The following is a 12,207-nucleotide window of genomic DNA, read 5'->3' as shown; positions in this document are numbered from 1 at the left end:
TCTATTTTTTTATAGAACGTTAAATATTATAGAATAGGTCAACGCGCATGCATATATATATATAAATTGATCTTGGTCATAAATTAAAGTGGGCAGATTTGCTTATATAAAATAAAGAATTCTCAATAAAATTTGAATTAAAACAAGAAAATTGATAAACTGAATGTTGTGGTGGTTAATTTTATTGTGGGAGGTTGAATTGTGTTAATATTGTAGGAGGGGTTGGTTGTTTGTCGCAGAAAAAATGCATAAAAAAGGAGAAAAAAATGAGAGAGAGAAAGAGTAGAGTTGATCATCAAGTCATAAATTAAATATTATTGATGGTATGACCGACAAAATTCTTTTGTTAGTAACTCTGTTGATCATTATGTCGGTAAAAATATCACGTGACCGTACAATTTGCTTTTTTTAAATCCCACTATAATATTCTCTGTAATTCCTTCGGTATATATCAATTTTTTTTTCTGTCGGCATATTTACTGATGTACTTTATTGTCGGGTTAATTTCGTCGATAATATTGTATGTAAAAGTTACACATCATCGTATAATTTGATAATTTTTTTCGTTTATTTTCCCACTACGATTCCCTTTATATATACCAAGAGAATTTTTCTATCGATGTTTACCAATGAATACAGGGATGTAAAATTCTGTCAGTAAAGATCATCATAATATACCAACGAATAAATTTTATCGATGTTTTTATTTGTATTTGCTAATATTCTGGTAGTGCTAGCTAACACTAAACAAACAATGGTTTTTGTTTGTATAGTTTCATTTGTTAAGCCTTTAGCAGTCTCAGGTTTCTTGTTAAGATTTTGGATACAGAGAAGTAGAAATTCAAAATATAAATTGATGATCAAAGCTTGGTACCTGGTTTTGCAATCCAAGATAAGGTCCCCCAGCTAACAATAGTACTATTCATGATTTGTAGCACCTTTGCAACGATTTCCATGTACACGGTCAACGTTACGTGAGCAGAAAAACACACTCCCAGATTTATTGACGAAATAAATATGAAATGCAATTCAAGATCATAGCACTGTCTGCAAGAAACTGGTTTTAAAACTAGAGATCAAATAAACAGAGAAAGTTACGAAGACATTCTTTATTTTGTATCTACTTAATACTCCAGTTGATCAGAAAGTTTAGGTCTCTTGGTTCTAGCTAAATCAAACATCTTGTTTTAATTTCCTATCATTTGTAAACCTTCAGCAGTCTCTTCTTGTTTTTCAGCCCAAATTAGGCTCAAGAATGCACCAAGCCTTCGCTCATGAATTGCCCTTCTTGTATTCAATGTCGTCTCTCAAATGTAAAACTCAGAGTGGTCAAAGTCTGCTGTTGTTCTACGTGCAAATGGGACCAAGATTTGCCGTAGAACATAGCATCATTAACTCTGACCTTCCCCAAAACACAGAAGCATATAGGAGGTGTAGGCGCTCTCACCAGCAGCGTCAAAATAGAGGGAGTTGTAATTCTAAGGGATCAGTTTAATTAGTTAAGTTTTAGATTTGTTTTTTAATTATTATTAGTTTGAATATCACAAACTTTATAGTTACTAAAAGTTTTTCTAGTAGTAAATTTTAGGATCTTGAGAAATTAGTTGAGATACATGTAAGCTAACACAGACATCTACAATTAAAAAAAAGAAAGAAAAAAGAGGGAGGTCCCATCACTGCTTCACCATTAGAAGAAAAAAGGTTCCTCCATGTAATCTATTTTAACCAGAAATATTCCCATAAGAAAGGCATTAACGAAATTGTAGACCTAACAAACTACGTACAGATAGAGTATTGTCATTCAGCTTTCAATTAATTAAAATACCAAGACAGCTCAATAATCTATATGCCGAAGAAATACCGACTTTTTCTTTCAATATAATTTGTTGAATAACTTGGAAATCAGGAAACTGTTTTTTTTTTTTAAAAATCCTTTCTTCAGTTGGATTAGAAATACAAACCTGCACCATTACGTGGTAAAGTCTTCCTGTTATGAAAAGGATTAAAAAAAACTAGTTAATTAAGTCCAGATAGTACAAGGATTTGCATTGCCCTATTATATACAAAAATCTATTTAAAAAAGTCCGGATTGTACATGGATTCGCATGCACATTTGCCCTATATATATATGCAGTGCGCAGCCAGCCAGCTATAATACCCCCAACATATTCAGTTCTTTAATTTGCTTGTCTTTTGAGTTGTCCCTGGGTGATTTCTTTCTTCGAGTTAGAGATTTAGCAAATATATCCCTGAAGATATGGCAGGGCTTTGCGGTTGCGGTCAAAGTGATCGTCATACATTCATTGCTGATATGATTGATGAATATGACGATGGGTCTTTTGATCAACTGTTTGAAAAGTATAGACAAGAAACAGATGACAATGATGAGGCATTTACGTTGATGGAGAAGGAAATTGTCAAGGGGTTGTTGTGGATGAGGAACAATGGTGCCAAGAAAGAGTCTTCCAAGTCCAGAAGTACAAGCCCCGCTAGTGATGGTAGTAGCTATGCTCAATTTACACACCCACTTGTGATATTGCCTGTTATACCCAAGAAGAAGAGAAGTGGAGATCAAGGGTTTATATATCCCAAGAAAAGCCCAAGTAGTTATGATAACAGACAAGATGATGACGACGATCATCATCGTATTCTTGAGGAGGAGGAGGGTACTGTCTTTGGTAGGAAAGAGAGAGGATCTGGAATTCCTAATGGGTTTGTCAACAAAAACAAGTACTCTAAGACTAGTGTTGCTCATGAAGATAAGAAAGAGGGGAGACAGAAAGAGAAAAGGATCAATAGTACTAATAGAAAACGATGCTTTGCACTTGAAGATAATGACGAGGAGGAGGGAATGAGGTCGACAAGCAAACGAAGGAAGGGTGACTCAAGGGCACTGGACTTGGGTTTTGATTTCTCTGATGAAATAAAAGCTCTAATCGGAGAAGATGGAGATAAGGATTTCAAGTTAAGGATAAGGAAAAAGTTGTACCAAACTGATACGAGTGCACACCATGATCGTTTCACAATGCCTTGTAGACAAATTAATGAATGCGAAAGTCTTTTAATTGGTGATGAGAAGACGACTATCTGTCAAGGCGATGGCATAGGAGTAACATTGGTAGAACTGGGTCTTGGTGATGAAAAAGATAGCACGTTCACCAGTCAACTGAGGCTGAAGCAGTGGAACATGAAGAACAGCAGTTCCTATGCGCTAAGAAGTAGCTGGAATGACGTTATGGTTAGGAATGTGGGAGCGCTCCATCAAGATGACTATGTGCAGATTTATTCCTTTAGGCGCAACGAGGAACTATGGTTCGTCCTCATCAAGGAGTCTGATCATGAAGAAGGCCGCACAGATGGTGTCTTTGGAAGGACTAGTACTCAAGGGGAATGATGGAAAAGGTCCTGCTACAGTTTTGCTAGCCACCAGTACGCACGCATGATAATAGTATCAGTCAAGAGAAGGAGAATGGAGATGGTGCTAGCTAGTACAAGCCATGCATAGATAGATATATAGGGAAGAGCAACCTTAAGCTTAATGTTTAATTACAGTCATTCATGTCTTTTATAAGTAATGGGTGATGAATTTGCTTTTAATAAATATAGTTTGAAGTACTTTCTCAGAACAATTTATTAATTAGTTCTTTATATATATATATATATAGAATCAAAGTCATTTATTTAGCCAAAAAAGTCTCATGGATTATGAGCTCATGGTCCTGAGTATAAATTGAGCCCATGTATTAGCTCGATGGCCCATATTGGCCTAGTATTAAAAACACGAGCTGAAAATCTTCTCTCCCTCTGGATTCATATCATGGCAGAACAACAAGAAGAAGATTCGAAAGTCAATTCTCCTCCTCCTCCTCCCCCTGTACTCTCTTTCTCTATCTTTCTGATACAGTCTTGTTGTGTATGTTAAATTGCCAAGTTATCCATTGGCTTTACTCAGTGTTATGTTTTTTTTTTTGGCCTGTTATTATTTAAGAAATAGTGTTGAGCAATTCACTTTATAAGCAAAAAGAACACCATTCTCAATGAAATTGAAAGAAAACCATTCATCTCAATTTTAAATTTGATTTTTTATTGCATTTGATTTAACAAAACCTATATGGGATTTGTTGAATTATGAACCTTTTTTTTTGTCAATGCATGGATAAGATTTGGAGCCCATTTACATTTATTAGGAGATGAACTATGGGTTCATTCATTTTATTTATTATTAATAGTGTTTCTTCTTCTTCTCAATAAAACTCATTAATTAATATTTGACAATTTGCTGTCACCAATAGTTTTTGGAGGTCATATGCAAAAGTTTGGGAAAGACGAGTCGCTTTGCAGCAGGCACCAAGGCGGGATTTGCAGTGTCTTTGATAAACAGGAAGTTGGATGTTGGGGCACCTTTTGTTTTGCATATTGAAGCCGTTAAGGATGGGGAGGAGCCCATTAGCTTTGGCCCAGATGCGGTGCTTGTTGATTATGGCAATGACTGGAAGTTGCAAACATTTACTGTGTTAGATTATGGTGGTATTAGCTTCTTTTAGTGTAGATTATCTGGTTGTCTTCTCTTGTGGTTGCTGTGTAGAGTTTGCTTAAGTGTTGGTTTTGCTAACATGATTTCTTTTCTGAAGTAGGTGTTAGACAAGCAGAACACTTTCAGCGGATTCCAAAACAGGTATGGATTTCTATATTGTCTTCATCAAGTTTTATTTTTTATTGTATCCATTAAGTAGAAGTTGTTGTACATACATATACTGTTTGATAAAAGAAACTTGGATGTATTTACAATATCGCTATATAGGGTACTGGGATAGTCTTCTTTCAACTCATAATCCATTGCAAAACTTGAAAAACTACATCTCAATAAGTTCTATTGAATTTTTTTGTTTGAGTCAATATTTATTTCGATACCATGGAGTTGATGAACTTGATTTTCTGAATTCCTAAATCTGTTGCTAATGAATGAGACATGGAAGATAGTAGTAGAAACTAGGCTGTATTTTTGGGTAAAACCAAATATAGGAACCTGACTTCAGCTTTTCTTTCAAATATGTTTACCAGAAGAGGTCAAGATGAATGATTGCATTTCAGATTTCAATGAATTTATATTATATAAGATTATTTTAATTAAAAATAGGATTGTGGCCTGGCAATGTGTTCCCAGCACTGAACTACTACCTGTCTCAAGATTCTAGACTAATTTGATGCCTGTCTGTCAGAAGAAATTTGAATGGAATCAAATTGGAAATAGGACAGCCTTTGCTTTTTCCTTCTTTTAATCTATGCATAGCTTGGTTTTGGTAGACAGCCAAGTGCTGGCTGCATTCATTTGAAGGCTGTAATAGTGGCTTGGTTAAAAAATGTGACAAAAGACAATAGTCCGTGTACCTTGGTGAGACCTTTTTATTTTCGAAGAACTATGATTTGATCTGTAGTCATAGTTGCTGCCTTACTATATAAATACATACCGATATATAGAGAGACTGGTAGGTTTCAACCCACAAGTTCACTCTGTTCTGTATACCATATGGCACCATTTTGTTGATCTGTCTTGACCCATACCAGCCTACTTCAGTCATAATGGATGACTTTATATCAGATTGATTAAGAAAAGAAACAGGCAAGATTCCTGTGCAACATTGTGAGAAATCTTGTAATGTGGTGCTAAAAGCACAAATTATTGGTTGTGAGGAATACATATTGTGACCGATTATTAGGGTGACACCCCTTTGCCTGTTATTTGCCAATCTTGTGCGGTTGTATGCTAGTTGTGTACCAGTATATTTGTGATAATTATTTTGCTTTGTTGGTAAATACATTTCTTGTTGGTAAATGCATATTCTTGGGCCTATATTAGCATATGTATCATGTCATAAATCTGTATAAAATGAACTGGTAGCAGGACATCCATTCCAATATTGTATTCACAAACTTGCCTTAATTTGATAGTTATTCATTAGAAGAATACTAAACTCTGATCTTGATGAATATGAGGTTAAAGGCCTAATCTGATAATGATCTATTTATGAACCGAGTATAATGCTGCTTAGTGCCATAATTTTTCCTCTGTGAGAGAAACTTTGGCTAATTAATTATTCTCCTCGTGTAAATGTTTACTGGGATTTGAAAATCGTGTGCTTAGCTAAATGATCTAATATCTTCTTTTACTTTCAGCAGAGTTCTGATGGTTCACGTCCTGCAAAGACAGCTACCAACCCAGGCATCAGTTTTTTGTACATGGCAAAGATACTAGTAGCCTTCGTTTTGCTTTTTGTGCTTGGTGCAAGTTTCACATTAGCTCTTGAGAATCTTCCTAGACTCATATTGTTCATTAACTCGTTCATGTAAATACTTGCTGGCATTCTTCTAGTGATGTATGGAGTGAATGATGCTGAGTTTGTATTTCTTTCTGAATAATTTGAATTGAGGCCCTTGAGAGTTATAACGCCAGAAGAGAAGAGCAACAGCAGAAGAAGGCCTCGTAACAGGATGATCAAAATCTTTCAGAGGACCAGTGAATAAAACCTTGCACTGACAATGGGGTTGGAAAGATTAATTCTGATTCCCAGTATATATATTACAGCCCAAGATTTGTTCTCTTCTTGGTTGAACCATTGATTTGCTGTTTGATTCGTTACCTTGTCAAAATCCTGAGTGTCTGTGGCTTGAGTTGAAAAAAACCATAAACCTGAGTTGCAAATACAAGATGAATTGTGCCTTTTTGTAACAATTTTAAGATGGAGGGAAAATCACATTGAAACAAATCAACCATAGATGGAGGTGTTTCTAGTAGACAATCCAATAGAGGAAGCTGTCACTGACCATTTACATAAACACTGACGTAATGTGTGATTTCTCGAGCAGTGTTAAATTCACTGGATATTATATTTGTATGGACTTTCTTTCTAGTATGCTCAAGCTGGATAGATTAATAATAATAATAATAATATGATATAAGAGCCGTCATGACCAAGTGACTAAGTGGTTACGTGTGATATAAGCAAAACAATAAAAAGATTTTAATCTTCGTACATGAATAATCTTCTGATAAAGCTGGAGACATGAACTGGTCAAAGCAGCCACCATCTTTTATCTTCAATGCAATTATATCACTAAAGAGATCAGCATGTTAATGTTCCCCTGTTTCTGTTCATCTGAGTTTTTTGAAACAGGGGACCAATCAACTGCCTGACTTGGACGGCAAGTTGTAGACCCTGTATATAAATAACCATAGAAGCTCAAGCGAAAAGGAGTATACAGAAAGTGATAGCTTTTATAAAAAAAAAATGGAAAATTCAAGGTCTGGTTTTTATTTCTTGGTTCTTTGTTGTGCTAGCCTTCTCTTCCCAACATGCTGCAGCAGTAAGCGTATTCCCTTGTTTATATTTGGAGACTCATTTTTTGAAGCTGGAAATAATAACTATATCAGAAATGCATTTGGCCGGGCAAACTTCTGGCCTTATGGTGAAACCTTCTTCAAGTATCCTACTGGGAGATTTTCGGACGGTCGAGTAATTCCAGATTTTATTGGTAAGATAAGAGGCTGATTTTTATTTCTTTATTTTGGTAATTTTTCTGCTGCTTTGCTTCGTTAGGAAATAATTAATGGATGCTTGTTACTGTTTGACAGCTGAGTATGCAAAGTTGCCATTCATTCCTCCATATCTGCAACCTGGCAATCACCAGATTACAGATGGGGTGAACTTTGCATCAGGAGCAGCTGGTGCTCTAGCTCAAACCAGACCTGCTGGATCGGTATGCACTCTTACTCACCGCAGGCTTCGTGCTGATAAATTATTTAGGCTAAACTCCATAGGTTTTTCCCTTTCTGTCACAGGTTATAGACCTTAATACGCAAGCAATTTATTTCAAGAACGTGGAGAGGCAGATAAGTCAGAAACTGGGGGATAAAGAAACTAAGAAATTGCTGTCTAAGGCTATCTACATGTTCAACATCGGTAGCAATGACTACGTAGCACCTTTCACAACAAACTCCAGTTTGCTCCAGGCCTACTCCAGAAAGGAGTACGTCGGAATGGTTATCGGCAATACAACAACTGTGATCAAAGTAATCAATATATAACATCAAGAACATCTTTTCCTTTTCAGGTATCTTCCTTTTCCTAATTAGTTGATCATAGCTTATGGCTACATTTTGATGTTTCAGGAAATATATAGGAATGGAGGAAGGAAATTCGTGTTTGTCAGCATGGGTCCTTTGGGTTGTTTACCATATCTGAGAGCATCAAACAAGAATGGCACAGGTGGTTGCATGGATGAAGTCACGGTGTTTTCAAAACTACACAATAGCGCACTCATTGAAGCCCTCAAGGAGCTCCAGACACAGCTTCAAGGGTTTAAATACGCTTATTTTGATTTCTACACTTCATTAAGTGAAAGAATCAAGCGCCATTCAAAATATGGTGTGTTTTCCTGCCCTATCAACTAGTTACACAGCTCTCTGTAAGAACTAACTGCACACATTTGATTTACTTTCTTGTGTGTTTGCTTTGTAAGGTTTTGAGAAGGGGAAGGTGGCGTGTTGTGGCAGTGGTCCATACAGAGGAATCTTGAGTTGCGGCGGAAGGGGAGCAGAAGAGTACCAATTATGTGACAATCCTAGCGACTATTTGTTCTTTGATGGTGGTCATCTCACCGAGAAAGCCAACAATCAACTTGCAAAGTTGATGTGGAGTGGGAATTCTAATGTCATATGGCCTTACAATCTTAAAACATTATTCCAGGAGTAGCCCAAAAATAGGTCATGCAACCATATGTATGGTAGTTTTCCTAGGATTCAATAACCATATATTCGATATCTTGTTGTTCTATCATATATCACAAGAATGGTACCTAATGGTAAAATAGTCTTTTCAATGCATCCATTTATCATTATTCAATTGTTTAGATTTAGGGCATCTTGTTTTTTGCTTTCCTTTTTCACCCAATTCCTACCATTTTGATCAAGAAAGGTCATTTCACATGAGATTAATAAAAAACATGGTTTTTTGATGTTCATTAATGAACAGTTGATCGGTGAGGATATTAGTTTTTAAAGAAGAAAGAAATCATAACACAAACACAAACACTCAATGGAATTCATAACTATCTCAATGTTTTTTTTTTTTCATTATTATTGTTGAAATATTCAAGAGCTAAGACCATTCCAATGCTTCTTTTCACCATGCATAACTAAACCAACAATTAGGATAAGCACAATAAAAATAAATGGTGAGTACCTAATAGAATTGATCGAGTTATATAGAAACAAGGTACAAGTCTATTAGGATGCCTCAACTGCATACATCATTGCATTTCCACTATGTATTCTATCTCATCATATCACATTCTATTCTACGATATTTGAGAATCACCGTTAATAACAAAGAAGGAAGAAAACTCATAGCTCTTTGTCTTCCTATATAACATCAAACAAGCATAACGAACCATATTTCAAGATATGGATGGGAAACTGACTTTTTTTTAAAAAAAAAAAAAACACTTAACTATTGTCTAGAGACTTTTATAATATTTCACTTTTTTAAACATAGTTTAATAACTTTATTGCCTTTAAAATCAAAATTCTCAAAGCTTAGCTACATGAACTTATTTTTAATTTCACAATGGTTTTTTCATAATAACTATATGGTCCTATTTTGATAAATAAGAAAAATCAAATAGTTATTGATGTTAGTGCGTCAATCGCTTAGCTGCCTTTGGGTTGTGTGTACGACTAATTCTGGTGGTGAAAATCATTGTTCTGTCGCGCCATTAGATTCGTAATGAAATCCTTTTTCTCTCTAGATTGCGTGTTTGGTCCACAGATCTACAATTCGGTGGCGGCAACCCCTTTTTTTCACTTTCTTTTCTCTATCCTCCTATAAATTCACGTCTGACCCTTCAAATTTGCATATCAACCCTTCAAGGGTTTTCTCTTTGGATTTACCCTCTCTTTTTTATTCTTATTTGTTTTATTTTAATTAATTTTCAAAATCAGATTTTTTTTTTCAATTTCATCCTCTGATTTTTTTTAGTCTGTCAGATTTGGTCTCTATTTTTTTGTTTTTTTATTTTTTTTATTTGTGGTAATTTTTTAATTTGATTTGTTTTTCAATTTCACCCTCTATTTTTTTCCTTCAGATTTGATACTCATTCTTTTTATTACTATTTTGTTTGCTTAGGTAAATATTTTAAATTGAGATTTGTTTTCTGATTTCATCCTTCAACATTAAATTGGTTAAGAATGGAGCTTTTTAATTGAACCCGTGTCTATGATTTTATAGGTTGTGAATTGAAAAATTAACTCATTTTTAAAAGATTTTGTAAACCTCGAGATAAATTAAAAATAATATAATAAAAATTATGGCGCAATAAAATGAAATAAGAAAAAGAATAGAATAAATGTGGAAAGAAGAGTTAAAAAAAAGGTTTATGGCCAAATGTGTGCATTTTTCCAGAACCAGAAATGGTTAGACGAACTTAATAAATGGTCAGACCGTTTTCCAAAACAATTAGACTATTTTAGCTATTGTTCCTATTAAAACTCGATGGTGCAACCAAGAAAGAGAGATTGTTTTCTCTTTTTTTTCTTTCTTATCACCTACAGGGGTAAGATAAGTGATGATTAGGAGTGAAAAGAGGGGATTTTGAAAGAGAAAAACTTATTCACACAATAAATTTAGAAAAATCAAAGTGAGGGTTTCGAAGAGATTTGAAAGAGAAGAAGAAAGGTGAAGGGAGCCAAGGTATTCTTGCATTTTACACTTGAATTACCATCTAACTAAGGTAACAAACTCATCTCAAATAATCAATTTGATTGATTTTATGATATGTGAAATATTGGGTTTGGATTTTGGGTAGTTGAATTGTTGTTTGTATGATTGATTTATGTTTGTTAACATTAAAGATGGTTGGGTATCAATCCAATTGAAATAATTGAAAAAAAAAACTATTCCCTTTTATGGGATAATTTTGACCTAAAATGGGATAAAGAGAGAGGTATAGGAAAAATTTGACTGGTTATAATATGAAAATCATTTTATTGCCGGGTTAGGGACATTAGACTTATATATGTGAGCCTAAACGAATTCGATTAAGAAATGATATTTAAATCATGAATTTTGGGTTAGGGTTTGTAATACAAATTTGAGGGGAAATGCAAGTGGATGGTGAATTGAATCAATTGAGTTAGGTTAGCTTGTGATGAGTGTTGAATCATTAAGAAATAATGAAGAAAGGCAAGGTGTTTTTAGGGGCATATAGGGTCGGCCAAGAGAGAACAAGTTAGCATGCAATGAAATTGTGTTTGCTTAAGAAAATTGTGAGAGGCTAATACATAATGTTGTGCGGGAAATGAATTTTGAATGAGTTTGGTTATATTATATAAAATGAGTAAAATTTGCATATGGTAGTTAACTGGAATGTTGAGAAAGGTTATTTCATTTAAAGGTAAAGATTATTGTGTAGTGCTTAATTTATCATGCAAGGGAAAATTTTGATTAAAACTTTTAAGAATAAATCATGGTATAAAAGAAGAAATAAATTGAAAGTAAATGTGACGACTATGATCATGGTTGTGAATTGTTGTAATATGTATGCTTTCCTTGAAATAATTTTGATTATTTTAAATAAAATGTGAGTTGGATTGATTGGTTCTTAAAAAGTTGAAATTAGAGATATTATTACATAGTTGAAAAGGCAATTCTTGTTTGAATGATGAGAAAACAAATAGAAATGCTTAGTTGTTTGTAAAATTTATAGATAAAAACTGGACAATTTCGTCATCTAATTTTCAAGGGAAATTAGGGCGTGAAAATGATAAAATTTAGGATAAATTTCTTCATAAAAGTTATAGTTATAGATGTTAGCTTTCCAACTGAATTGACCTTGCATGATTTGAAGTTAAAAAAAACTCCAAATATGGGTTAAAAGCTGAAGGGGAGGTCGAACTGGAACCACATTGAAAAGTTTTATGTATTATAATAACGAGTGATTTTAGGTGTGTTAATGAAAAACCTAGGCTTTAATTCATCAATGAAGTTTTATATCTATGTTTTAGTTTTTTATAAAGATAAGTCATGCCTAAATTTGAATTCTACAACTTTAAAAATAGTCAAAATAGTGACCAGTGTTGATAAGGATTAAATTAAAAATTGCTAGAGTAGCAAATTCCTGAAAATTATCTAGAAATTATTTCCGGTGAAAGAC

The 12,207-nt window shown here is 34.1% G+C and overlaps 2 protein-coding genes across 9 annotated transcripts; both read left to right on the top strand.

The window, feature by feature from the left end:
• Nucleotides 1-3,718: 3,718 nt before the first annotated feature.
• LOC7482379 (uncharacterized) lies at nucleotides 3,719-6,614 on the top strand. Of its 8 annotated transcripts, none has more exons than XM_052446667.1 (4): nucleotides 3,719-3,874; nucleotides 4,293-4,524; nucleotides 4,635-4,675; nucleotides 6,178-6,614. In XM_052446667.1, the coding sequence occupies exons 1-4, from the start codon at nucleotides 3,752-3,754 to the stop codon at nucleotides 6,346-6,348; spliced, it is 567 nt and encodes a 188-aa protein (XP_052302627.1). In that variant the 5' UTR covers nucleotides 3,719-3,751; the 3' UTR covers nucleotides 6,349-6,614. The 8 variants fall into 8 exon arrangements, with proteins under 8 accessions (XP_052302627.1, XP_052302625.1, XP_052302626.1 ...); XM_052446665.1 differs by having other exon boundaries at nucleotides 6,175-6,614; XM_052446666.1 differs by having other exon boundaries at nucleotides 4,632-4,675.
• Nucleotides 6,615-7,244: 630 nt separating this feature from the next.
• LOC7489699 (GDSL esterase/lipase 1) lies at nucleotides 7,245-8,881 on the top strand. Its single transcript, XM_002319686.4, has 5 exons — nucleotides 7,245-7,530; nucleotides 7,631-7,755; nucleotides 7,838-8,068; nucleotides 8,168-8,423; nucleotides 8,518-8,881. The coding sequence occupies exons 1-5, from the start codon at nucleotides 7,287-7,289 to the stop codon at nucleotides 8,748-8,750; spliced, it is 1,089 nt and encodes a 362-aa protein (XP_002319722.4). The 5' UTR covers nucleotides 7,245-7,286; the 3' UTR covers nucleotides 8,751-8,881.
• The last annotated feature ends 3,326 nt before the right edge of the window (nucleotides 8,882-12,207 follow it).

Source organism: Populus trichocarpa, chromosome 13, assembly GCF_000002775.5.
Source record: "Populus trichocarpa isolate Nisqually-1 chromosome 13, P.trichocarpa_v4.1, whole genome shotgun sequence".
Classification (NCBI taxonomy): Eukaryota; Viridiplantae; Streptophyta; class Magnoliopsida; order Malpighiales; family Salicaceae; genus Populus; species Populus trichocarpa.
This window is presented reverse-complemented; position numbering and strand designations above follow the sequence as displayed.